This window comes from Prionailurus viverrinus, chromosome D1 (genome assembly GCF_022837055.1).
Source record: "Prionailurus viverrinus isolate Anna chromosome D1, UM_Priviv_1.0, whole genome shotgun sequence".
Taxonomy (NCBI): domain Eukaryota; kingdom Metazoa; phylum Chordata; class Mammalia; order Carnivora; family Felidae; genus Prionailurus; species Prionailurus viverrinus.
In genome coordinates this window covers 99,961,613-99,988,079 of record NC_062570.1, presented here as the reverse complement: position 1 = coordinate 99,988,079, position 26,467 = coordinate 99,961,613, and the positions used below count along the sequence as shown (strand labels likewise).

General features: G+C 39.0%; 1 protein-coding gene across 7 annotated transcripts in view; it reads left to right on the top strand.

Moving 5' to 3' along the window:
• AGBL2 (AGBL carboxypeptidase 2) overlaps positions 1 to 26,467 on the top strand; it is a 46,291-nt gene that overhangs the window by 2,546 nt on the left and 17,278 nt on the right. For 6 of the 7 annotated variants that reach the window (XR_007145019.1, XM_047824125.1, XM_047824127.1 and 3 more), the window contains exons 5-10: positions 3,543 to 3,596; positions 4,336 to 4,521; positions 12,598 to 12,705; positions 20,500 to 20,653; positions 23,192 to 23,974; positions 25,511 to 25,667. Coding sequence is in view for 6 of the 7 variants with exons in the window: in XM_047824125.1 (XP_047680081.1) it covers positions 3,543 to 3,596; positions 4,336 to 4,521; positions 12,598 to 12,705; positions 20,500 to 20,653; positions 23,192 to 23,974; positions 25,511 to 25,667 (1,442 nt within the window). In the remaining variant the exon portion in view is untranslated. The remainder of the gene's footprint in view (positions 1 to 3,542; positions 3,597 to 4,335; positions 4,522 to 12,597; positions 12,706 to 20,499; positions 20,654 to 23,191; positions 23,975 to 25,510; positions 25,668 to 26,467) is intronic. The other variant, XM_047824126.1, reaches the window with a different exon arrangement.

Here is a 26,467-nt window from a genome sequence, read left to right as displayed (position 1 = left end):
CCAGAGAAGCAGCCTCGGCCACCGTTTCCTGACATCACTCAAAAATGTTCTATCTAGATCCACTTTGGAGTATAGGTTTTAAATTAAAATACTATACCTTCTGGATTATCTTTTTCTTCAAATTGTTGGAAAATTTGTTAAGACTCTTTGGTCAAGAGGAGCACATTGATTTTTACACAGATTTGATGGATGTATTTGTTAAGGCAGTTTGCATAATAGTGGTGGAAACCAGGGGACTCTTGGGTGGATCAGCCAGTTGAACCTTCCAACTTTATTTCAGGTCATGATCTCACAGTTCACGGGTTCAAGCCCCATGTCAGGCTCTGTGCTGACAGCTCAGAGCCTGGAGCCTGCTTCAGATTTTCTGTCTCTCTCTCTGCCCCTCTCCCACTCATAGTCGGTCTCTCTCTCTCTCTTTCAAAAATAAACATTAGAAAAATTAAAAAAAAAAAAAGAATGGTGGAAACCAATTTCAGCTAGCTTAAGCAAAAAATAAGTTTTCACAAGGATTTTATAGGTTCCTTCTGGAATCTAAGGGCAGGTATGCAGTTGAATTTCTCCCTCAATACATATGCAACCAAAAGTCAATTCACTTTTCTTTTCCCCATATCCTCCCCTGATCCCAGTTCAAGCTGCCGTCATTTCTCATTATTGAAACAGCCCCAGTACTTGGTCTCCTGAATTCTTCTCTTGTTTCATGCTAACCCCTTTCAGTCTGTTTTCCACACAGCATTATTCTTTTTTATATGCAAGTCTGATTGTGCCCTTTTTCTAGTTAAAACCTGTGAATGACACGACTCAAAAGCCATAAAATACTGTGAAGAAAGCAAAATAACAAACTGAAAAAGAAAAAGTTTGCGACAAATATGTCAAAGGATTACAGTCCTTAACATAACAGGCTCTTACAAATCAATATGTAAAAGATGACCAGATAGGAAAATGGGCAAAGACAACCGAAGCAGAAAAAGACATGAGCAAGCCTTTCCTAAAAAATACAGTCGACAGGCTTATGGAAAGATGCTCGATTTCATGTCCAATTAAAGATACAAATCAAAATGTCAAGGTACCGTTTTTTTAATTATGGGATTTGGGGAAAAAAAGCTTTTTTTAATGACACCTAGTATAATAGGTCAGGGTATGGGGGAACACTCCTCCACTGCTGTCAGGGATGTGAACAGGTAGACTATTTTAGGAAGGCAATTTGACACTACCTGGGAAATTTAGTACAGTGCATGACCCTTGACGCAGCAATTCTATTTTCAGATCTATGTCTGCGCACATCCCAGTGCCCTGAAGGCTCTTCCATTCTGTGTCCCAGGGCTCCTGACAGGGAGTAGAAAGGCAGGGGTTGAGCGAAGGAGACTCATCTGGGTGGGATGGCTTAGGAGCCAGCTGATTGCCCCACACCCTTCAGTTTCCTCCTGCCCCATTTAACTGACACTCAAGATAACATTCATAAGCAATGATTGCCGGGCTCAATAGAATAAAAAACATGAATGCAAAATCAGCTGGTAGAGGCAACAATGTGAATGAGGTTTAGAGTGTAATTGATAATAGGATGTGCACCGGAACCTGTGGGTGGACTTATAGAAGTCTCCTCCTACGATAAGTTCATCTCAGCCTTACTGCTTCTGTCCACTTTGTTCACAGTAAGGGGTAGTCCTCACAGGACAATGCAGCTGTAAATGCATGATCCTTATAGTAAATTGAGAATTTCAGTGGTATTAAGGAAAAATGATCTTTAGAGCAACCAGACTCCAGACTTTTTTTCCTGTTTTGATCGTTGAAGTAAAGATCTTTTTGCATCATCTTTGTAGCAAAGTATTTTTATGCTGTTGGTTTTTTAACCAGAAAAGAACAAAGAGAAAAAGGGATGGGTTACAATACAATCTGCTTATTTAAAAAAAGAAGAAAAAATAATAAAGAAGGGCACCTAGGTGGCTCAGTCAGTTACAGTTAAGTGGTCCAACTTTGGCTCAGGTCATGATCTCATGGCTCGTGAATTGGTGCCCTACATCGGGCTCTATGCTGACAGCTTAGAGCCTGGAGCCTGCTTTGGATTCTGTGTCTCTCTCTCTGCCCCTCCCTCACTCATTCTCTGTCTGTCTCTCTCTCACTCTCTCTCTCTCAAAAATAAATAAGCATTAAAGAAAGTAAATGAATAAAACAAAAGAAAAGGAATATATGTGTAAAGTTGCAAATTCAAATGGCAGAAAAAAAGGAAAGCTAAAAGCCCTCCGTGCCCTACTCCTGATAAAGCCATATTGTCTTAATTCTTTTCATATATTTTCATGTATCTGTGTATTCTTGTCTTTTTAATTACTCACAGGGGATACTATACACAATACTATAATACTATAACTTTGATATTTTTTTTCCGTTTAATAATACACCTTACAGAGCTTTTTCAAATGAGCACACACACAATTTTTTACCTCATCTTTTTTTTTTTTTAACGTTTATTCATTTTTTGAGAGACAGAAAGAGAGCATGAGTGAAAGAGGGGCAGAGAGAGAGGGAAACACAGAATTCCAAGCAGGCTCCAGGCTCTGAGCTGTCAGCACAGAGCCTGACATGGGGTTTGAACTCACAAACCACAACTTGAGCCAAAGTTGGACGCTTAACCGACTGAGCCACTCAGGCATCCCTACCTCATCTTTTTTAAGGGCACCTACAGTATTCCACCTGATTAATATGTCATAATTATTTTAACTTCCCTTTTGATGTTTTCGTTGTTTCCACATTTTTGTTATTTGAACATTGCTTCAGTAAGCGTCTTAGTATGTGTAGTTTTTTTTTCTTTTTAAGTTTATTTATTTATTTTGAGAGAGAGAGTGAGCAGGGGAGGGGCAGAGAGAGAAGGAAAGAGAGAGAATCCCAAGCAGGCTCCGCACCATCAGCATGGAGCCCGACATGGGGCTTGAACCTACGAGGCATGAGTTCATGACCTGAGCCAAACCAAAAGTCGGGCATTTAACCGACTGAGCCACCCAGGCGTCCCTGTATGTGTATCTTGATGAATTTTTGTGAGAAAATCTGTAAAGTAAATTCTTAGCAGTGGGATTGCTGGATCAATGGTTCTGTATTTTAAATGTTACTAGATAAACTTCCAAACTGCTTTCCAGAAAGTTTGTACTGATTTGCCCACTTGCCAGCAGGTTCTGAAAGTACCTGTTTACTTAACACCTGTGCCAGAATGAATGTGAAAACACATAAATGCTTTTTGTGTCTGTTAGGTTAAAAAAGTAGTATTTCCTTGTCATAGTGGTTTACATTTCTTGATGTAACGCTGAGCAGCTTTACCATCTTTTCAAATGTTTATGATCCCCCCTCCCCTCATTAAACTAGGGAAAAAATTAAGAGACAGAAAAAACAGGGCCCTGAAATTAAAAAGAAAAAATTTTAGAGAAAGAAAAGAAAAAAGGAAGGAAAACTGGGGCCCTAAATGGGGGTGGAGGATGGAAAGGGATAGGGAAAGAGGGAAGAAAAAAGAAAGTCACAGATCCCTAGGACAAACCATGCCTCCTTCTTCCTCTTTCTAGGGCCCACCTGTACATCTTCACCTGTGCATAGACAGATAGAAGCTGTGAGCAGAGGTATTCCATGTCCTTCCAGACCCGAAAACTCATGCTGCTGCTTTACAGAAATACGTCTTCACTCCCTGCTCTCCCCTCCAGATCTGGCTCTCACCACACCCAGGAGCTTTTGGCCTTTCCTTCCCCCTCTCCTTGCGCCTTTCTTTGCCTTCTTCCTCTCATTTCTCTTCTTTTTCTCCGTCCTGGGAGCCTCTTTTCCTCCTTTCTTTCTCATTCTTTTTCCCAAGAGCTCATCTTTCTCTCCTGCCCCTGCTCGCTCCTCTTCGTTAGTTTCTGTGTCCTCCCAACCATTCTATTTTGAATTTGAAAGTTAATTTGTAGATTATTTCTACAAATTAGTTAATAGTTATTAGTGTTGTTAATAAAGTCTTACGTGCTTTTCTCTAAAACGCTAACGGATGAAATGCAGTTTCCTCTTTTGCCTCTCTCTAAGCGAAAATAATATGACATAATTTGATTTAAAAAACAAAAATGTTTCTTCTAACTTACTCTAAACCTTTACATTTAAATATTTAATAGACTGTGTAGAATTTTAATAATGTAGAATTTTAACTTTGCATAATGTCAATGCTGTCGTCTTGGACTAAATCTCCTTCTTGAAGGAGACACCTGTCTTAGGATTGTGCACCTGTGCTCATATTTTGATACAGTGCTTCAAGTTACTTGGTTGTCACAGTTGAGCTGTAAAGTCCCCAAGGAGAAAAGGAAAGCTGTTCACTCATTCCCTTTCTCTCTGCAGATTCTCTTATGCTTAGTTCACCACTTCTTAAGAGCAGGCAGCTTCTTCATGATGAATTTGGTGAAGTCAACCCATGTCTTCGAGAACCCCGAGATCTCTTTACCTTCTTCTCTAGCAGCGGGCCTCTGCAGGCTCCGAGGTGGCCAATAGAATGTGAGGTCATCAAGGAAAACCTTCATCATATTGGTAATGTGACTTCTGTGTCGTGGTGCTGTCCTGACAGACATTATTATGAGAACCTATTAAGTCCAGCATACTGAAGTACAAGGCAGGACAGATTCAACATCTGTTAGCTCATCCTGAAATGATTAAGCCCTGGGAAACTGATATACACTGGTAAAAGTAAAAGTTACACTAATGTGTAAGCTCAAATGCTTCAGGGTTTATTGGAATGGAGGGATACCTTTCTAGAGGCCGAAATATATCAGTACTTACATCTGCCTCAGTATTAATATGATTGAGTTTTAGGAATTGTATTTTTTTTTTGACTCAAAATCACATGATGTAACATTTATTTTTTTTTTTTACTTTTTTTAACTATTAGAATTTATTTATTAAATGTTTTATATGTCATCTTTAGATATTTTCTATTATGATCTTTTCATTTGTTTATTTTATTTCATTTTATTTTATTTTTTTTAATTTACATCCAAGTTAGTTAGCATATAGTACAACAATGATTTCAGGAGTAGATTCCTTAGTGCCCCTTACCCATTTAGCCCATCCCTCCTCCCAGAATCCCTCCAGTGACCTTCTGTTTGTTCTTCATATTTAAGAGTCTCTTAGGTTTTTGTGCCCCTCCCTGTTGTTGTATTATTTTTGTTTCCCTTCCCTTATGTTCATCTGTTTTGTCTCTTAAAGTCCTCATATGAGTGAAGTCATAATGATATTTGTCTTTCTCTGACTAATTTCACTTAGCATAATACCCTCCAGTTCCATCCTCATAGTTGCAAATGGCAAGATTTCATTCTTTTTGATTGCCGAGGAATATTCCATTGTATATATATACCACATCTTCTTTATCCATTCGTCCATTGATGGACATTTGGGCTCTTTCCATACTTTGGCTATTGTTGATAGTGCTGCTATAAACATGGGGGTGCATGTGCCCCTTTGAAACAGCGTACCTGTATCCCTTGGATAAATACCTAGTAGTGCAATTGCTGGGTCGTAGGGTAGTTCTATTTTTAATTTTTTGAGGAACCTCCATACTGTTTTCCAGAGTGGCTCCACCAGCTTGCATTCCCACCAGCAATGCAAAAGAGATCCTCTTTCTCCGTACCCTCGCCAACATCTGTTGTTGCCTGAGTTGTTCATGTTAGCCTTCTGACAGGTGTGAGGTGATATCTCATTGTGGTTTGATTTGTATTTCCCTGATGATGAATGATGTTGAGCATTTTGTCTTGTGTCAGTTGGCTATCTGGATGTCTTCTTTGGAGAAGTGTCTATTCATGTGTTTTGTCCATTTCTTCACTGGATTCTTTGTTTGATAACAAAGTTATCAAAGTTTGATAAGTTCTTTATAGATTTTGGATACTAACCCTTTATCTGATAGGTCGTTTGCAAATATCTTCTCCCATTCCATCGGTTGCCTTTTATTTTTGCTGATTGTTTCTTTCACTGTGCAGAAGCTTTTTTATTTTGATGAGGTCCCAATAGTTCATTTTTGCTTTTGTTTCCCTTGCCTCTGGAGACATGTTGAGTAAGAAGTTGCTGCAGCTGAGGTCAAAGAGGTTTTTGCCTGCTTTCTCCTCAAGGATTTTGATGGCTTCCTGTCTTACATTGAGGTCTTTCATCCATTTTGAGTTTATTTTTGTGTGTGGTGTAAGAAAGTGGTCCAGGTTCATTCTTCTGCATGTCACTGTCCAGTTTTCCCAGCACCACTTGCTGAAGAGACTGTCTTTATTCCATCAGATATTCTTTCCTGCTTTGTCAAAGATTAGTTGGCCATACGTTTGTGGGTCCATTTCTGGGTTCTCTATTCCGTTCCATTGATCTGAGTGTCTGTTTTTGTGCCATAGGAGTTGTATTTTTACTAGCCTTGGTATAGCTGATGAACACTATACATACCAGAACATAGTTTTTACTGTTGTGTTGTTGTTGTTGTTGTTGTTGTTGTTAGATTTTTTTTTGTTGGTTTTTTTTTAAGTAAGCTTAAACCCAGTGTGCAGCCCAGTGCGGGGTTTGAACTCACGATCCTGAAGATCAAGACCTGAGTTGAGATCAAGAGTCAGACAGACACTTAGCTGACGGAGCCACACAAGCGCCCCAGTTTTGGCTGTTTTGGTTTTTTTTAGAGAGAAAGAGAGGTAGGGTGCAAGTGAGAGAGGGGCAGAGAGACAGAGAATCCCAGGAGGAGCAGAGAAAGAGAGGGAGAGAGAGAAGAGAAGCAGGGCTCATGCTCGCCTGAAGCAGGGCTTGTGCTCACACGAAGTGGGACTAGAGCTCACCTGATGTGGGAATCAAATTCATGAACCCCGAGATCGTGACCTGAGCCAAAAGTCAGATGTGTGACCATTAAGCCACACAGGTGTCCCAGTTTTGACTGTTTTTAATTGTATCTTGAGTTTATTGGAGTGTTTTTGTGGAAATGGTGGAGACTAGTTTTGTGAGATTGCTGGTCATACGTTTGAGCTCTTGGTGCAAATACAATCTTCAGCATTCATTATGTGAGGGTTTCAGAAGTGGGTTGCATTGAAGTGGAGACTTTTCTAATGGCTGGGATGCCTACGTCTATCAAACATTATGTCTCTGCTTTAGACTGCTAGATAAACAACTGGATGTTTCTTATTCTCACACTTCCCTCTTATAATATTCATTCAATATATATTTAATAAGCATCTGCCATCTGCTAAGTGCAGTGCTTGGTGTTACAGATATAATGATAAACAAATGGAGACACCGAGAGTTCACATACTGGTGGGGTTGTTGAAGATACAACCAGGCAATTGCTTAGAGTTTAGTCCCTATGGGAACGCTTAACACCAGCCTGGAAGATTAGGGAGGGTTTCCCAGAGGAGATGACACATATACTGAGATCTGAAGGATGATAAGTTACAAGTAATCCTCCTGAGAAGGTCAAAGAAAATATTCTAGTTAGAGGACATAGAAGAAGAGCATGGCATGTTTGAGCAACCATGGAGCATTGAGCATGAAAGACAGGAGATAAAGCTGAAAATAGAGGGAACTTCTCAGTGTCTTAACTGGGCACAGAATTCTGCTCTTAAGGTGTTTGGAAATGGAGGGTGAATTTTGAGTTCGTATAATAGCTGAGAAGTCCTAAGATCAATTTTTAGATAAAAGTCTTAGTTGATGTGGCTGAACAATAGGATTTTGCTTTTCTCTGTATAAAATAAGCAAAGAAAATTCCTGTGAGGATTTTGGATGCAGTTCCAAGAGGGGGAAAAGGTGGGAAACTGGAATTAAATAACCACGTTATTGCAGTGGTAATCCACAAAAGCACTAGATTTTTATTTATTTTTTTAAGTACTATGCCCAACGTGGAGCTTGAATCCAGAATCCCAAAATCAAGAGTTGCACCCCAGCACTAGATATTTTAAAAGGCAATTCTTTTTAATTTCAAGGAAATTTGATAACAAGCACCTTATTGTTTAAACCAAATTGACACCCTCATCATTTCCCATCTCTTTAAAGATAAGAAATTAGCATTGTTTTTTTAAAAATTTTTTAATGTTTTATTTTATTTTTGAAAGAGAGACAGAGCACAAGTAGGGGAGGGGTACAGAGAAAGGGAGACACAGAATCTGAAGCAGGCTCCAGGCTCCAAGCTGTCAGCAAGAGCCCGACGCGGGGCTCAAACTCACGAACCGTGAAATCATGGCCCTGAGCTGAAGTCAGACACTCAACTGACTGAGCCACCCAAGTGGCCCAAGCATTGTTTTTTAATGAGTTGCATCTTTATTATTTATTTTGTCTTTATTTTTTTATATTTAGTCAGGAGATAATATTAGAACCAGTAAAGAACTGTAGGGGTTTTTTTTTTCATGTTTATTTTTGAGAGAGCACGCATGTGAGTTGAGGAAGGGCAGAGAGAGAGAGGAAAACAGAGGATCTGAAGGAGGTTCTGTGCTGTCAACCCAGAGCCCAGTTTGGGGCTTGAAATCATGAACCCTGAGATCATGACCTGAGCCAAAGTCAGATGCTTAACTGACTGAGCCACCCAGGTTCCCTAAGAACAGAAGTTTTAAGCACAGATTTTGGAGTGATTCCAATGAGGTTCTAGGCCCAGATCTGCCACTTACTAGCTGTATGACCTTGAGCTCATTTTTTTTTTTCATTCAAATTTATTTAAACTGAAAAAAAAAAAAACTGGTTACCCATTTCTCCCGTCTACCTCTGGCAACCACCAATGAGCTTATTTCTTTGGTTTTGTTGTTTGTTTTGTTTTTTAAATCCAATATGTAAGAGAGATGACACAGTATTTGTCTTTGTCTGACTTATTTCACTTACCACAATGTCCTCAAGGTCTGTACATGTTGCAAATGACAAGATTTCATTCCTTTTTTATGGATGAATAATATGTCATTGTGTATTTGTACCACAATTTCTTTGTCCATTCATTCATCAATGAACACTTAGGTTATTTCCATATCTTGGCTATTATAAATAATGCTGCAGTGAACGTGGGGGTGCCCTTATGTTTTTGAGTTAGTATTTTCATTTTCTTTGGATAAATACCCAGAAGTAGAATTTCTGGATCATATAGTAGTTTTATTTTACAATTTTTTTTTAAGTTTTTTTTTTTTTTTTTTTTTTTTTTTTTTTTAAGACAGCGAGAGAGGGGCGCCTGGGTGGCGCAGTCGGTTAAGCGTCCGACTTCAGCCAGGTCACGATCTCGCAGCCCGGGAGTTCGAGCCCCGCGTCAGGCTCTGGGCTGATGGCTCAGAGCCTGGAGCCTGTTTCTGATTCTGTGTCTCCCTCTCTCTCTGCCCCTCCCCCGTTCATGCTCTGTCTCTCTCTGTCCCAAAAATAAATAAACGTTGAAAAAAAAAATTTTAAGACAGCGAGAGAGAGCACAAGGAAGAACAAGTGGCGGGGCGGAGGGGGCAGAGACTGAGGGAGAGAGAGAATCCCAAGCAGGTCCCGCATTGCCAGTGCAGAGCCCTACACAGGGCTCAAACTCAAGAACCATGAGATCATGACCTGAGCCAAAATCAAGAGTCAGATGCTTAACCGACTGAGCCACCCCTATTTTATAATTTTTTTGAGGAACCTCCATACTATTTTCCATAGTGGCTGTACCAATTTACATGCCCCGCCAACAATAGGGTTCCCTTTGCTCCACATCCTCGCTAACATTTGTTATTTCTAGTCTTTTTGATGATAGCTATCCTAACTGGTATGAGGTGATTTTCATTGTAGTGTTGATTTGCATTTCCCTAATGATTATGATGTAGAGCATTTTTTCATGGCTCTGTTGGCCATCTGTATGTCTTCTTTGGAAAAATGTCTATTCAGATCCTCTGCCCATTTTTTAATTGGAATGCTTGTTTGTTTGCTATGAAGGTGTATGAATCCTTTATATATTTTGGATAGTAGCCTCTTATCAGATATATTATTTGCAAATATTTTTTCCCATTCACTGGGTTGCCTTTTCATTTTGTTAATGATTTCCTTTGCTGCACAGAAACTTTTTAATTTGATGCAGTCCCACTTGTTTATTTTTGCTTTTGCTGCTTTTGCTTTTAGTGTCAGATTTAAAAAATCATCACCAAGGGGCACCTGGCTGGCTCAGTCAGTAGAGCATGTGACTCTTGATCTTAGGGTTGTGAGTTCAACCCCACATTGGGCATGGAGCCTACCTAAAAAAAATCATCACCAAGACCAGTGCCCAGCAGCTTACTGCCTATGTTTTCTTCTAGGAGTTTTATGGTTTCAGGTCTTAAATTCAAGTCTTTAATCCATTTTGAGTTTAATTTTTTGTATGGTGTCAGACAGTGTTCCAGTTTCATTCTTTTGCATGTGACTGTCCAGTTTTCCCAACACCCTTTATTGAAGACACTGTCCTTCCTCATCATATATTCTTGGCTCCTTTGTCATCAATTAATGGACCATGTATATGTGGATTTACTTCTGGGCTGTCTATTCTGTTCCATTGATATATGTGTCTGATTTTATGCTAATACCATACTGTTTTAACTACTGTAGCTTTATAATATAGTTTGAAATCAGGGAGCATGAAGTCTCTATCTAGCTTTGTTTTTCTCTCAAGATTGCTCTGGCTACTCAGGGTCTTTATGGTTCCATAGAACTTTTAGGATTCTTTGGTCTATTTCTGTGAAAAAATGCCATTAGAATTTTTATAGTGACTGCATTGAATCTGTATATTGATTTGGGTAGTATGGACATTTAAAAATATTCTTCAAATACGTGAGCATGAATATCTTCTAATGTATTTGTGTCTTCTATTTCTTTCATTAATGTCTTACAGTTTTGAATATACAGGTCTTTCACCTCCTTAGTTAAATTTATTCCTAGGTATTTTATTCTTTTTGATACAGTTGTAAATGGGATTGTTTTCTTAATTTCTTTCTGATAGTTCATTACTAGTGTATAAACATGCAACATGTTTTTGTATCGATTGTAGTGATTTTGTATTCTGTATATTTACTGAATTTATTTATTAGTTCTAGCAGTTTTTTGATGAAGTTTTTACTATTTGGGGGAGTTTTTGAGAGAGAGAGAGAGAGAGAGAGAGAGAGAGAGAGAGAGAGAGGCATATGAAGAGGGAGAGAGAGAATCTTAAACAGGCTCCACACCCAGCACAGAGCTCAACGCAGGGCTCAGTCTCATGGCCCTGGGATCATGACCTGAACCAAAATCAAGAGTGGGACGCTTAACCAACTAAGCCACCCAGGTGCCCCTTTAGTGTTTTTTATGTACAGTATCATGTCATCTGCAAATAGTAACAGTTTGACAGTTTTACTTTCCTTTCCAATTTGGATGCCTTTTATTTATTTATTTTTCCTTGCCTGATTACTTCAGCAAGAACTTTCAGTACTATGTTGAGGAAAAATGACGAGTCAGCATCTTTGCCTTTGCCTGATCTTAGAAGAAAAGCTTTCAACTTTTCACATTTGAGTATGGTTTTAGCTGTGGACTTGTCATATATGGCCTTTATTATGTTGAGGCTCCCTCTATACCCACTGTGTTGAGTTTTTATCATAAATGGATGTTGAATTTAGCCAAATGGTTTTTCTGCATCCGCCAAGATGATTGATGATTGTTATCCTTCATTTTGTTAATGTGGTGTATCACATTATCTAATTTGCAGATGTTGAACCATCTTTGCATCCCTGGAATAAATCCCACTTGATCAATGTATATGATCCTTTTAATGTATTATTGAATTTCATTTGTGTCTTTACATGCTGTTGGCTTTCATCAATGGCTACTGTAGTTAAAATGATACTGAGAGTTGCCCAAGTCACATACGAGAAATCTTTTAGAATTGAGTGTTACTGAAAAAGCTTTGTTTCTTCTGAAATAGTTGATATACTTGTTCCTCTATGGTAATATAAATTATGTAGCTGATCATATTTTCCTGCCTTTAAAAAGAACTTTTGGGCACCTGGCTGGCTTAGTCAGTAGAGTACGTGACTCTTGATCTCAGTGTTGTAAATTTGAGCCCCGTGTTGGGTGTAGAGATTACTTAAAAATACAGTCTTAAAAATAATTGCCAAAGAGAAAGAAGCTCAGGGCCAAATTTTGAAGAGTTGTTAGAGCAACTATAGATCAACTATATTGACCTTTCTGGCTTATTTTTAAGTCTTCTATTTAAAGTTTATATTTTGGGGCGCCTGGGTGGCTCAGTCGGTTAAGTAGCTGACTTCGGCTCAGGTCATGATCTCACGGACTGTGAGTTCGAGCCCCGCGTCAGGCTCTGTGCTGACAGCTCAGAGCCTGGAGCCTGTTTCAGATTCTGTGTCTCCCTCTTTCTGACCCTCCCTCGTTCATGCTCTGTCTCTGTCTCAAAAATAAATAAACGTTAAAAAAAAAATTAAAAAAAAAAGCTTATATTTTTGTTGTATATGCTTTTTGTTAAAAATCTCCTCATAATCTTTATGGAAAGAAGCAAGACATACTTTACAAACAAACTGGAGACTTACTATGAGAATTTGGTTTGATTCAACCAGACTAACCACATGAATAATAATTATTATATATAATTTTACATTAGTTCTGGATAAAATACCTTTTATGTTGCTTCTTATTTTGTACATTTTTAATGTTTTCTTTCAGAGTGGGTTCCACCTCAACCAGAATATTTCTATCAACCTACAGGAAATGAAAAGTTACCAGAAATTGTAGGAGAAGAAAAAGGCACAGTTGTCTTTCAATTAGATTCAGGTATTGTTATTACACTGAACAGTCAGTGATAATCATGACAATATTGTAATAAACATATTTTCTATAATAACAGTTATTTTTAACAAACTATAGTTTAGTGATAAATAAACTGTCCTTCCAGACCAGCCTGAATAGGAGCCGTGATATTAATGGCTAATCAGATTTAAAATTTCAGTTGTTTTTTGGGGCCCCTGGGTGGCTCAGTAGGTTGAGCGACTGACTTTGGCTCAGGCCATGATCTCACGGTTTGTGAGTTTGAGCCCTGCATCGGGGGCTGTGCTGACAGCTCGGAGCCTGGAGCCTGCTTCAGATTCTGTGTCTCCCTCTCTCTCTGCCCCTCCCCCATTCATGCTCTGTCTGTCTCAGAAATAAATAAACATTTAAAAAAATATTAAAAATAAATAAATAATAAAATAAAATTTCAGTTGTTTTTTAAAATGACAGTACCTTTTTCTTAATTGTTCTAAGCCCATTTTAGAGGTTCTTCTGTATTGGGGAGCCTGGGTGGCTTAGTCGGTTGAGCTTCCGACTTCAGCTCAGGTCATGACCTCACAGTCTATGAGTTTAAGCCCCACGTCGGGCTCTGTGCTGACAGCTTGGAGCCTGGAGCCTGCTTCTGATTCTGTGTCTTCCTCTTTCTCTGCCCCTCCCCCACTCATGCTCTGTCTTTTTCTGTCTCAGAAATAAATAAACATTAAAAAAATAAATTTAAAGGTTCTCCTGTGTCACTCCACTTCCTAGAAATCAGATATTGGATATTCGGGGGAACTTGCTCTTCTTTTCTCCATCTCTGTGTTTTAGTGAGTTTTTTGTAGTATGTGCATATAACTCTCATTTACCATGTGGTTTAATTGATTTCCATTAATTTGCAGCCTTCCTGTAGGTAGAATCCATCTCTCTCTTTTAATGTTTATTTTATTTTGAGAGAGAGAAAGAGAGCGCAATTGCGAGCAAGGGAAGGGCAGAGAGGGAGAGAGAGAATTCCAAGCAAGCTGTACACTCAGCACGGTGCCTGACACGGGGCTCAATCCCACAACCATGAGGTCATGACCTGAGCTAAAATCAAGAGTCAGACACTTAACCAACTGAGCCACCCAGGGGCTCCTAGAAAATATTTTTAGGGGCACCTGGCTCAGTTGGTTAAGCATCTGACTGTTGATCTCAGCACAGGTCTTGATCTTGGGATCGTGAGTTCACACCCTGTGTTGGACTCCTTGCTGGGCATGGAGCCTACTTAAAAAAGAAAAAAAAGAATGAAATTTGGGAAATATACAAATACTCAGAAATTAAATCGCATATATATATATTTTTTAACATTTGTTTATTTTTGATAGAGAGAGACAGAGTGTGAGCGGGAGAGGGGCAGAGAAAGATGGAGACACAGAACCTGAAGCAGGCTCCAGGCTCTGAGCTATCAGCACAGAGCCCCATGTGGGGCTCGAACTCATGGACTTCGAGATCATGACCTGAGCCGAAGTCAGATGCTCAACTGACTGAGCCACCCAGGTGCCCCTAAGCAGCACATTTCTAAGTAATCCATGAATTAAAGAAATCATAAGAGATGAATATTTTGAGCTGAGTAAAAATAAAACAACATATCAAAATTTATGGGATGCAGTTAAAGTACTGCAAGGTAAACCTATGGCTTCAAATGCCTATATTTGAAAGGAAGAAAGAGCTCCAATTAATTACCTAAGCTTTCATATTAATAAATTTGAATAATAAGCACAAACTAAGTCCAAAGCAACCAGAAGGAACGATATAATAAAGATAAGGATGGAAATCAGTGAAACAGAAAATAGGAAAACAATGTGGAAAATCAAGCCAAAAGTTGGTTCTTTGGAAACCTCAACAAAACTGACAAAACTTTAGCTAGACCAACCATGAAAAAAGAGGAAGGAAACACACACAAAAAAAGAATTACAAGTTACAACTTATTGCCAAAAAATTAAACAACATAGATGAATAGGAAAAATTGTTAGACACAACTGACTCAGGAAGAAATTTTAAAAATCTGAATAGATGAAAACAAAGAAATTGAGTTAGTAATTAAAAATCTTTGTGCAAAGAAATTCCTTGCCCAGATGGCTTGACAGGGTTTGTTTGAATTATATCAAACATTTAAAGGTGAAATAGTACTAGTCCTTCATCAGCTCTGAAAACAGTAACAGGAGGAAACATTTCTAACTATTTGTGAAGCCAATATTCAAAGTTAGACAAAGACATCACAGAAAAGCCGTATTCCTTAAGAATATAAATGCAATGTTTTGATGATTTTTTTTTCTATCCAGGTTCATAACTCTGGAGACTTAGATAATAAGTATTTTAAAAATGAGGACCTCTAAAAAAAATAAATAAGTAAATAAAAATAAATAAGTAAAATCAGGATCCCTAATAATCATCTTTAGGGCAGAAATGTTTCCTTGCTGATGGAGGCTAAGGACATTTTACTCTTTTCATTGTCAGCGCAATGATTGCAGGTTGCCTTCAAAATCTTGATAATTCACTGTGGCTCCTAACGTTCTAGAATCATAGAGGTGGAAGGCACACTGTTCTCTCCTTCCCTCTCCACCTTCCTTCCACAATACTGGGCTCCACTATGGGTATCAGTAGCAAACATTTATTAAGCAGTTACTATGCACTGCTATTTTTTCTGCATGCAGTCTTAAAAATCTCTTATCTTGTAAATGAGAGATGAGGTAAAATCAGGAAAAGAAGAGGTAAAGAAAAAGATTTTTAAATAAAGAAAATAATCTATTGCTTAAAAAAAAGAATATAAATGCAAACATCCTCAACCAAATATCAGTAAACCAATTCCAACAGCATATTAAAGGATTATACAGCATGACCAGGGAGGATTTGTTCCAGGAATGCAAGGATGGTTCAGGCTAAAAACCATACACCAATGTGGCACACCACATTAGAACAAAGGGAAGAACACGATCCTCTCAAGTGATGCAGAAAAAGCATACGAACATTCAAAAAACAAGGAATAGAAGAAAATTCCTCTGCTTGAAAAAGGTTATGGAAAGGATGAATCAACTTCACACTCACTAAAATAGCTATAATAAAGGCAATAACAGGTGATGGGTAGGATGTGAAGCAGGTTGTAATAGAAACATTTAAGACAGAAAGGACATAAGGGCACCTGGCTAGTTCAGTTGGTAAAGCATGCTAGATCATGCGACTCTTGATCTCAGGGTTATGAATTCAAGCCCACATTAGGGGTAGAGTTTACTTAAAAAAAGAAAAAGAAAGGAGATATAATGTTCAAGAGCAACGAGTCAAGAAAAGTTAATAGGAACCCTCCCAAGGATGAGGAATTAAGTTTTAAATTCATAATCTCAGAATGTGAAGTTAGTTATAGGGAGGGACATGGCGAGCTAGAGAAGCTTTCAATAAGGGCATCCTTCGTCATCACCAAAAATCATCTGATGCTTATTGTATATATAGGTACCAGAGTTAATTGGAAGTTTTTTTTTTTAATTTATTTATTTTGAGAGAGAGATAGACCATGAGCAGGGGAGGGGCAGAGAGAGAGGAAGAGAGAATTGCAAGCAGGCTCTGCACTGCCAGCATGGAGCTCAATGTGGGGCTCAAACCCACGAATCATGAGATCATGACCTGAGCTGAAGTCAGACGCTTAACCGACTGAGTCACCCAGGTGCCCCTAGAACTTTTTAAGAGGGGTTATCTGAGATTGGGAAATGTTGTATTCAAGAAATAGCAAGAAAAATATTCTCACAATTTGAAAATCAGTATTTGCTATACAGTAATGATCAGAAAGGAAATCAATTTTATTGGAGGAGGAATATGTACCAAGTTTAGTTAGTAGAAATAAAATGTGTTAAGTCAATGAAATCAGGGTAGGCTTCTAGAGAAACAACCAGAACTAGGGGGGAGGGACCGCAGTGTTCACATTTCCACAACTGGAAAAATGAAATGAACCGATTCTAGCAGGTGGCCCAACTTCGAAGTAATTTCATATGCTCTGCTCCCAGTTGCCTTGATTATGAGTGCTTGTGTTAGTAATACCGGGTTGGGAAAAGCTACATGTGGGGAAGTGAGTGAGGTGAAGCAACTTACAGTCTCCCTAGCTCCACCTACGGAGAGTCTGAGAAGGAGTTTGGGAGACATTAAAGTATAAGGTCTTAAGTGGATAGACTTCAGTCATAAATAATGGAGGATGTACTGCTCCTGGAACCTCAAGAAAGTATTGGGCTTTTTTTTTTTTTTAAGATTTCATTTTTTTTTTTTTAACAATTTTTTTTTTCAAAGTTTATTTATTTTTGGGACAGAGAGAGACAGAGCATGAACGGGGGAGGGGCAGAGAGAGAGGGAGACACAGAATCGGAAACAGGCTCCAGGCTCTGAGCCATCAGCCCAGAGCCTGACGCGGGGCTCGAACTCGCAGACTGCGAGATCGTGACCTGGCTGAAGTCGGACGCTTAACCGACTGCGCCACCCAGGCGCCCCAAGATTTCATTTTTAAGTGGGGAGCCTGGGTGGCTCAGTTGGTTAAGTGTCCGACGTCAGCTCAGGTCATGATTTCACAGTTTGTGAGTTCCAGCCCTGTGTCGGACTCTGTGCTGACAACTCAGAGCCTGGAGCCTCTTCAGATTCTGTCTCTGTTTCTCTCTGCCCCTCCCCCTGCTCATGCACTCTCTCACTCTCGCCCTCAAATATAAATAAACATTAAAAAAAAGAAAAAAAAGGATTTCATTTTTAAGTAATGTCTATACCCAAAGTGGGGCTTGAACTTCACAACCCCGAGAACAAGAGTTGCATGTTCAACCAACTGAGCCTGCCAGGTGCCCCAAAAGTCTTGGGTACTAGAAGTCTATTTTACCTCTTGTTGACCTGGTGGTAGTCATTTTCAACAAACTCCTTGACCTTGAATTCAATTGCTTTACCTGTTCTATTCAGAGATGTTTTCTGCCTACGAGCAACCCCTAGGGCTGAGAGCTCACTCTCCTGAGGGCAACTTTTGTGAATTTTCCTTATTGTCCTGTTAAAGCGCAGTTGTGGCAGTGGTCTTGATCTTGTCCTTTGGATTCACCAAGGAGAATTGAGCCCACCCTGTTGGAGGAATGAAGAAACAGAAAATGGAGAAGATGGGACTCCAGGGAAAATTTGGGAGTTTGTCAGTTTACCTGCTATGAGAATAATGGGGAGAAACAAGGAAAGAGGTTTTATTTTTGAGAAATGTTACTGTGGACTATGAATTGGATCATCTTTAATGTTTTTACCTGAGAGACTCAAAAAAATGTCAAAATTCCTGTATTAATTACGTCTGGTTGCTGGTCTATAACTTTGTGCTTCCATGAAGAGACTGAACCATGTAGGTCCCCAGCTTTTAGTTGCATTACGTGACTCTGCTCCTGCCTCCTCTGTGCTTGTTTTCTTATTTTACTCGCTTCTTTATATGCTTGCTTTTCTCTTTTGCTCTCATTTATTATCCAAATATTTATTACCTAAGTCTCCACAACGACAGAGTTGCCTATTGAAACAAAAGCTGTCGTAACATGAACAGATTTACTAATAAATTAGACTTATATAATCAGTCCCCACATGTCAACATATTACTGTTTAATGCTCCCATCTGCCCTGCCCTGTGGTCAGCGTCTTTGTTAATATCAGTCACTTGCCAATTGGTGGATATTGTTAATATGTGACAATATAATGCAAGTACAGTAAAAATCAGCTGCAAAGTGAAATTATCCTTACAAGAGATGCAGGATTTTATGAAGCTGATGGATGTTAAGGAATTGTTTGAATCACTTGCAAAGCCACTGACAAATGAGAATCTAGACATTTTTTTTAGCAGTTAACAACAGTTGAAGAGAAAATCAACAAAAGATGACAAAATAGGCTCTTCTAGACATAATGATAAGAATATGGTGGTACAAAGTCTTTGGGAAAACTACAAAGTTTTACAAATAGTTTTGAAATAGTTTTGCAAAAGAAACTAAAAATCAAAGATGTCAGATGGCAGTCTTACTGAATTTGTCTGAAAAGTTGCAACCCCACTTTTTTCTTTTTTTTTTAATGTTTATTTTTGAGAGACAATGAGAGTGGGGGAGGGGCAGAGAGAGAGGGAGACACAAAATCCAAAACAGGCTCCAGTCTGAGCTGTCAGCAGAGCCCAACAGGAGACTTGAACTCACAAACCGTGAGTCACAAACCACACTCACAAACCAAGTTAGATGCTCAACTGACTGAGCCACACAGGCGCCCCTCAACCCCGCTTTCTAAAACAAATTAACAATTGATTATTGCAAGGATTAGAAAGAGATGATTATAATCTAAATTTTGTTAAATAAAATAAATTATATATATATAATATATATATAAATTTTGTTAAATAAAATAAATTATATATATATATAATTTTGTTAAATAAATAATATATATATTGTTAAATAAATAATATATATATATAAATTTTGTTAAATAAATTATATATATATAATTTTATATATATAAATTTTGTTAAATAAAATAAATTATATATATATATATATAAATATATATATATATTTGTTGTTTGTTTTAGCATCATTTTAAAGATAAAATTTCGGGGCGCCTGGGTGGCGCAGTCGGTTAAGCGTCCGACTTCAGCCAGGTCACGATCTCGCAGTCCGGGAGTTCGAGCCCCGCGTCGGGCTCTGGGCTGATGGCTCAGAGCCTGGAGCCGGTTTCTGATTCTGTGTCTCCCTCTCTCTCTGCCCCTCCCCCGTTCATGCTCTGTCTCTCTCTGTCCCAAAAATAAATAAACGTTGAAAAAAAAATTTTTTAAAGATAAAATTTCAATCATAACATTTTCACTATAATTACTATAGATATTTTGGTTCCCTTCTTAGGCTAATTCACCCATGCCAATTCTTCTCAAACTTCTATTATTTTTTTATATTTAAATCTGGAAGGATATACCAAAAAAATTATATGAAGTATACTTTCTTTCTTTGTTTTTCTCCATTATCTTTTTTGTAATGTTTATTTTTTATTTTTGAGACAGAGAGAGAATGGGAGAGGGGCAGAGAGAGAGGGAGACACAGAATCTGAAGCAGGCTCCAGGCTCTGGGCTGTCAGGATAGAGCCTGATACAGGGCTTGAACTCCTCCCAAACTGCAAGATCCTGACCTGAGCAGAAGTCGGAAGCTTAACTGACTGAGCCACACAGATGCCCCTCTATTATTATTATTTTTTTTTTAATTATTATTATTTTTTTAATTAATAGATGCTCGGTTGGGCGTCTGATTCTTGGTTTCAGGTCAGGTCATGATCTCACAGTTTCATGGGTTCAAGCCCTGTATAGGGCTCTGCACTGGCAGTGCAGAACTTGCTTGGGATTCTCTCTCTCCCTCTCTCTGTCCCTCCCCTGCTTGTGCTGTCACTGTCTCTCTCAATATAAGTAAATAAATTTTTTTAAAAGTTAAAAAATAATAGATGCTATTTTTTTAGAATAAAGATTGTAAATGTTTTCAGATGCTCTATGTAGAATCTCATTTGTTTGTCAACATCCTTTCAGATTAGGGCTTATGTGGGTACAAACATTATCTGAGATGCCAGGGGCAGCCGTGCAGCAAAAGGAGGTGCTCTACACCACTTTAAAGGTCTTCAAAGAAATACAATGTTTAAAATTAAAAGTCTCAGCAAGGACCCTTGAAAATCTGAATATTCATTATCGTTAACCTAGAATGGCGATAAACACACAGAGGAGCTCTGTGAATATTGGCTGGATGAATAGATTCTTAGTGGAACCTGCTCGAAATAGGTCTGTCTCCTCTGCAGTGCCCACCGAAGGTTCCTATTTCACTAGTTCCAGAGTGGGAGGCAAGCGAGGGATCATCAAGGAGCTTGCTGTTACGCTGCAAGGACCTGAGGACAAGACTCTCCTGTTTGAGTCAAGGTTTGAGAGCGGGAATCTGCAAAAAGCTGTCAGAGTGTGAGTAACAGGAATTTCCCAAAGGGGTGATCGCTGGAGGGACTGACTCACATCTTCAGGAGTCATATTAGGAGTTAGGGGTGTTTTTGGAAAAGAGAGAAGTGGTGAGAAATGGTATGAGGATGAAGAAAAATTGAATAATTGTGACTCATAGTCCCTCAGGGTAAAAGTTTATCTACATTTTTTTTTCTGCTTATGAAAGAAATTAGTATTAATTTAATTTGTATTAATAGGGGCGTCTCGCTGGCTCAATCAGAAGAGCATAATCTCAGGGTCGTGAGTTCAAGCTCTGTTTTGGGTGTAGAGTTTACTTAAGTAAAACTCAAGAAGAAATCTGTATTAATAAAAATACGTAACATAAAAAATTGAAGTTCTGTAATCGTACCTCTCAGATGCAGAAACTGTTAACAGTTTGGTATACATGCAGTAATTTTTCCCCCTTTTAATGTGTGTGTATAATATACAGAAATTATTTTGTTTTTAAAAATAGGATGATGGTATACATACCATTTTGCAAATTGCTTTTTTCCACATAATAAGCTTTATATTTTTCCTATGGCAATACTGCAGATTTATCTCATTATTTTTTTAATTTTATTTTTTATTTTTTTTAATTTACATCCAAATTAGTTAGCATATAGTGAAACAATGATTTCAGGAATAGATTCCTTAATGCCCCTTACCCATTTAGCCCATCTCCCCTCCTACAACCCCTCCAGTAACCCTCAGTTTATTCTCCATATTTATGAGTCTCTTCTGTTTTGTCCCCCTCCCTGTTTTTATATTATTTTTGTTCCCTTTCCTTATGTTCATCTGTTTTGTCTCTTAGTCTTCATATGAGTGAAGTCATATGATTTGCGTCTTTCTCTGACTAATTTAACTTAGCATAATACCTTCCAGTTCCATCCACGTAGTTGCAAATGGCAAGATTTCATTCTTTTTGATTGCCGAGTGATACTCCATTGTATATATATACCACATCTTCTTTATCCATTCATCCATTGATGGACATTTGGGCTCTTTCCATACTTTGGCTATTGTTGATAGTGCTGCTATAAACATGGGGGGACATGTGTCCCTTCAAAACAGCACGCCTGTATCCCATGGATAAATACCTAGTAGTGCAATTGCTGGGTCGTAGGGTAGTTTTATTTTTAGTTTTTTGAGGAACCTCCATACTGTTTTCCAGAGTGGCTGCACCAGCTTGCATTCCCATATCTCCTTATTTTTAATAATTCATATTATTCTATTGTATGGGTGTTCCATATCATGTGTAACCTGTGCCCAGCTGATAGGAAATGAAGGTATTTACTGTTTTTTGTTTAATGAATTAACAGAATTAATACTCTTGGGCACTTTTTAAATTTTATATATATATATATATATATATATATATATATATATATATATATATAATTTTTTAATTAATTTTTAAGTTTACATCCTAGTTAGTTAGCATATAGTGCAACAGTGATTTCAGAAGTAGATTCCAGTGATTCATCCTCTACATATACCACCCAGTGCTCATCCCAACAAGTGTCTTCCTTACTGCCCCTTACCCATTTAGCCCATCCCCCCTCCCACAACCCCTCCAGCAACCCTCAGTTTATTCTCTATATTTAAGAGTCTCTTAATGGTTTTTCCGTCTCCCTGTTTTTATATTATTTTTGCTTCCCTCCCCTTAGGTTCATCTGTTTTGTATCTTAAATTCCTCATATGAATGAAGTCATATGATATTTGTCTTTCTCTGACTAATTTCGCTTAGCATAATACCTCTAGTTTCATCCATGTAGTTGCAAAGACATTTATATTTTTAAATATTTGTGATGTTATGGGATACATTCTAGAAATATAATTGGGGGGCCAAGGGTTTGAACACTTTAAGTATTGCTGTTTTTTGCCAAATTACCCTCCAACATGATTTCAGTTCTCATCACCGGTGTATGAAAGCGACTGTTTCCCAAAGCTGGAATATGCATGAAATGGAGGGAGAATGACTTCCTATTTTAATTTGCCTTTCTTGCATTATGCCTGTGTGGGAGCATCTTTTCAGGATTTAGTATTTGTATTTCCTCTTCTGCTACTTTTCAGTAAGGTGAATGCATTCCAGAGATGCCCCCTCATCTTCAAACAGTTGATAATCAGAGCTAAAATAACACCTGAGGCTGACAGTTCTCCTCCATAGTGGTCATGTCCAGGAGGTAGCTAACAGCCAACAGAGGGCTCTGGCTTCGCTGCCGTTAGGTGTGGTTCTAGAAATGTGTTGAAGTGGTTGGGAACTGCTACTGAACACTCCAGAACGATACTAAAAAACTCACAGAGCTCCCAAATACCCCAAATAAACTTGGTTGACCCATATTTCTTTCAGCCTAATGTATGAGTTGAGGAACTAGGTGCACTAGAAAATTAATGTTTGAGGTAGCAGGCTTTCCTGTTGAAATAAGATCTATTTTTGCCCAGGTAAAACATTTTTTAAGCTTTGTTTTTTGAGGGGGGATGTGGTGTTACAGAGATATTCTTCTATTTTCTCCACTACAGAGATACCTATGAGTATGAGCTCACCTTGCGAACTGACCTCTACACAAACAAACACACTCAGTGGTTTTATTTTCGAGTGCAGAACACTAGAAAAGATGCCACCTACCGCTTCACTATTGTCAACTTGCTAAAACCCAAGAGCCTTTATACTATAGGGATGAAGCCACTCATGTACTCCCAGTTGGATGCCAAGACCCACAACATTGGCTGGAGAAGAGAAGGAAATGAAATCAGGTACTATAAGAACAACAGGGACGATGGGCAGCAGGCCTTTTACTGTCTCACGTGGACCATTCAGTTCCCACACGACCAGGACACTTGCTTCTTCGCACACTTCTATCCATATACATACACTGACTTGCAGTGCTACCTGCTGTCAGTGGCAAACAACCCTGTCCAGTCTCAGTTCTGCAAACTCCGAACTTTATGCAGGAGCCTTGCAGGAAATACCGTCTACCTGCTCACCATCACCAACCCATCCCAGACCCCTCAAGAGGCAGCTGCAAAGAAAGCTGTGGTCTTGAGTGCCAGAGTCCACCCCGGAGAAAGTAACGGCTCCTGGATCATGAAAGGCTTTTTGGACTTCATCCTGAGCAACTCTCCAGATGCCCAGCTCCTCAGAGATATCTTTGTCTTCAAAGTGGTTCCTATGTTAAATCCAGATGGAGTGATTGTGGGGAATTACCGGTGTTCATTGGCTGGAAGAGACTTGAATAGACATTATAAAACCATTCTGAAGGAGTCTTTCCCTTGTATCTGGTACACCAGGAACATGATCAAAAGGTGAGCCCCTTTATCTGTTGATCTTCCTCCGAATGCTGTGAGTGCTCTCTGATGGGTGCGAGGGCTCTCTTTGATGTAGCAATCAGATACGGCTTGAGAGAGAGTCTGCCATTCTCTTTGCAGTCACATGAGTTCGTTCAATTTCAAACTTTTAAGTCATGTTTTGTCTCTGGGGTTAAACTGAACATGCAACATTTCTGCCAGGGGTTGTTTGACGTATAAGTGAAACAATGGAATAGAGGTCAGAAGTCAGAAGTTCATAGGTCTTTGTCAGGAGGCCTGGTGAATAATAATAATAGTACCTAACTACTAGGCAGTGTTTGTGTATAGGGGACAGGCGGTATTCTCAGTGCTTTACAGATACATGACCCATGTAATCTTCACATTAACCCCCTGAGGTAGGCACAATCAGTATCCCCATTATATATGATGAGGAAACTAAGGCCCAGAAAAGTCAAGTCACTTGCCCAAGGTCATAGAGCTAATAAGCAACAGAATAGATAATTTGAATACACGCTCTCAGGTTCCAGAATCTGAGTTCCTTATTACCTCTTATATTTCATCGCATAAAGAAAGAATAATAAAAAAGTCAGTTAATATTTTCCAAGCCTGTGTGAAAGCAATTGAAGGCTATGATGTAATAGCACCCACCTTAAAGGAACTACTACTTAAAGGTACTCTGTGTACTCCCCTCTGCCAAACTACAGCGTGTAAGATATGTGAATGCATACACCTTCTAACCTTATCTGTGTGAGAGGGTGGGGGGAGTGTTGGGCTGGCAGGCAAGATGGCTAAGGGCATGTGCTTGGGAGTCAAGACAGGCCTGGCTTTGAGACGTGGTGTTACTACTGGCTGGTTCTGTGACCTTGGATGTGATTGCACCTCTCTGCACTTCAGCTTTGTTATCTGTAGAGGAGGGTAATCTTACCTGCCTTGGGTGGTTACTTAAGAGAATTAGATGAGGACCCTTGTCATCTGTTTAGCACAGTGCTCAGCACATTGTAAGTGTGTGGCATTACTGTCATCCTCTTCATCCTATCATTATCATCATGGAGAAGGTGACCGTGGTGGAAGACTGAGGAGGTGTCCTGGGTGAAGAGGAGACAAAGAGGAGCTGAGCCTTACAGGAACCGGTACTGGAAAGTCAGGGACCCAGGCTTTCTTCGTTTCTCTTTTTCATCCCTACACTTACAGCCTCTTCCCTTCTCTTTCTCTTTCCCCAGGTCTGCCCCCAAAGGGGGCTTTCTTTCAGTTGATTTCCTCCACTTCCTTGTCAACTTATACAGGGCCTATCCAACACCCCTTTCCACATCAGGGTGTTTTCATTTCAAGTCCCTCTGACTGGCAGGGGTGAGGAGTGCTGGTGTCATGTTTATAGCAGTAGCCGAGGTTGGGGACAGGGTCCTTTGAAGGGGTTGGCATTTTCTTTAGTGGGAAGTAGCAACAGACATACTTAAGGAAGAGGCTGTAAAAGATCCTTGATTATTTTCATGCATCTGGATGTCCACTAAATCTTTTGTTTGCCCCTCTCAATAGACTTCTTGAAGAAAGGGAGGTTCTCTTGTATTGTGATTTCCATGGCCACAGCCGTAAGAATAATATCTTCTTGTATGGCTGTAATAACAATGATCGCAAGTACTGGCTTCATGAGCGAGTCTTTCCTTTAATGTTAAGCAAAAATGCGCCAGATAAGGTAAGCACACAAGGTAAGCACATAAGGTAATCTTCCGTCCATTGACTAAGGAGGGAAGGAGTTCGCTGCATCCTATATGTAGTGTTTGATCTGCCACTTCACATTTCTTTTCATTATCTTGGGTAAATCCCAGCAGCCTGGACCTCAAGACTTTACTCTGGTTTTCGTTTACAATATAATGATTCAACAGTTCTCTACATTATTCAATGTTCATCGTAAGTGTACCCTTAATCCGCTGTATCTATTTCACCCATCCCCTGCCCTCCTCCCCTCTGCCAACCACCAGTTTGTTCTCTGTACTTAGGACTCTGCTTTTTTGTCTCTTTTTTCTTTGTTTTGTTTTTTAAATTCCACATATGGTTGAAATCATATGGTACTTGTCTTTCTCTATTTCACATAGCATTTTACCCTTTAGGTCCATCCTTGTTGTTGCAAATGGCAAGATCTCATTCTTTTTTATGGCTGAGTAATATTCCATCGTGTATCTATACCACATCTTCTTTATCCATTCATCTATTAACAGACACTTGGGTTGTTTCCATATCTTGGCTATTACATATGGGTGCAATAAACATATGGGTACATGTATACCTTGGTATAAACATATGGGTGCCATAAATATATGGGTACATATATATCTTTTTTGAATTAGTGTTTTTGTTTTCTCTGGGTAAATACCCAGTAGTGGAATTACTGAGTCATATGGTAATTCTATTTTTAACTTTTTGAGGAACCTCCATACTGTTTTCCACTGTGGCTGCACCAATTTACATTCCCACCAACAGTGTATGAAGGTTCCT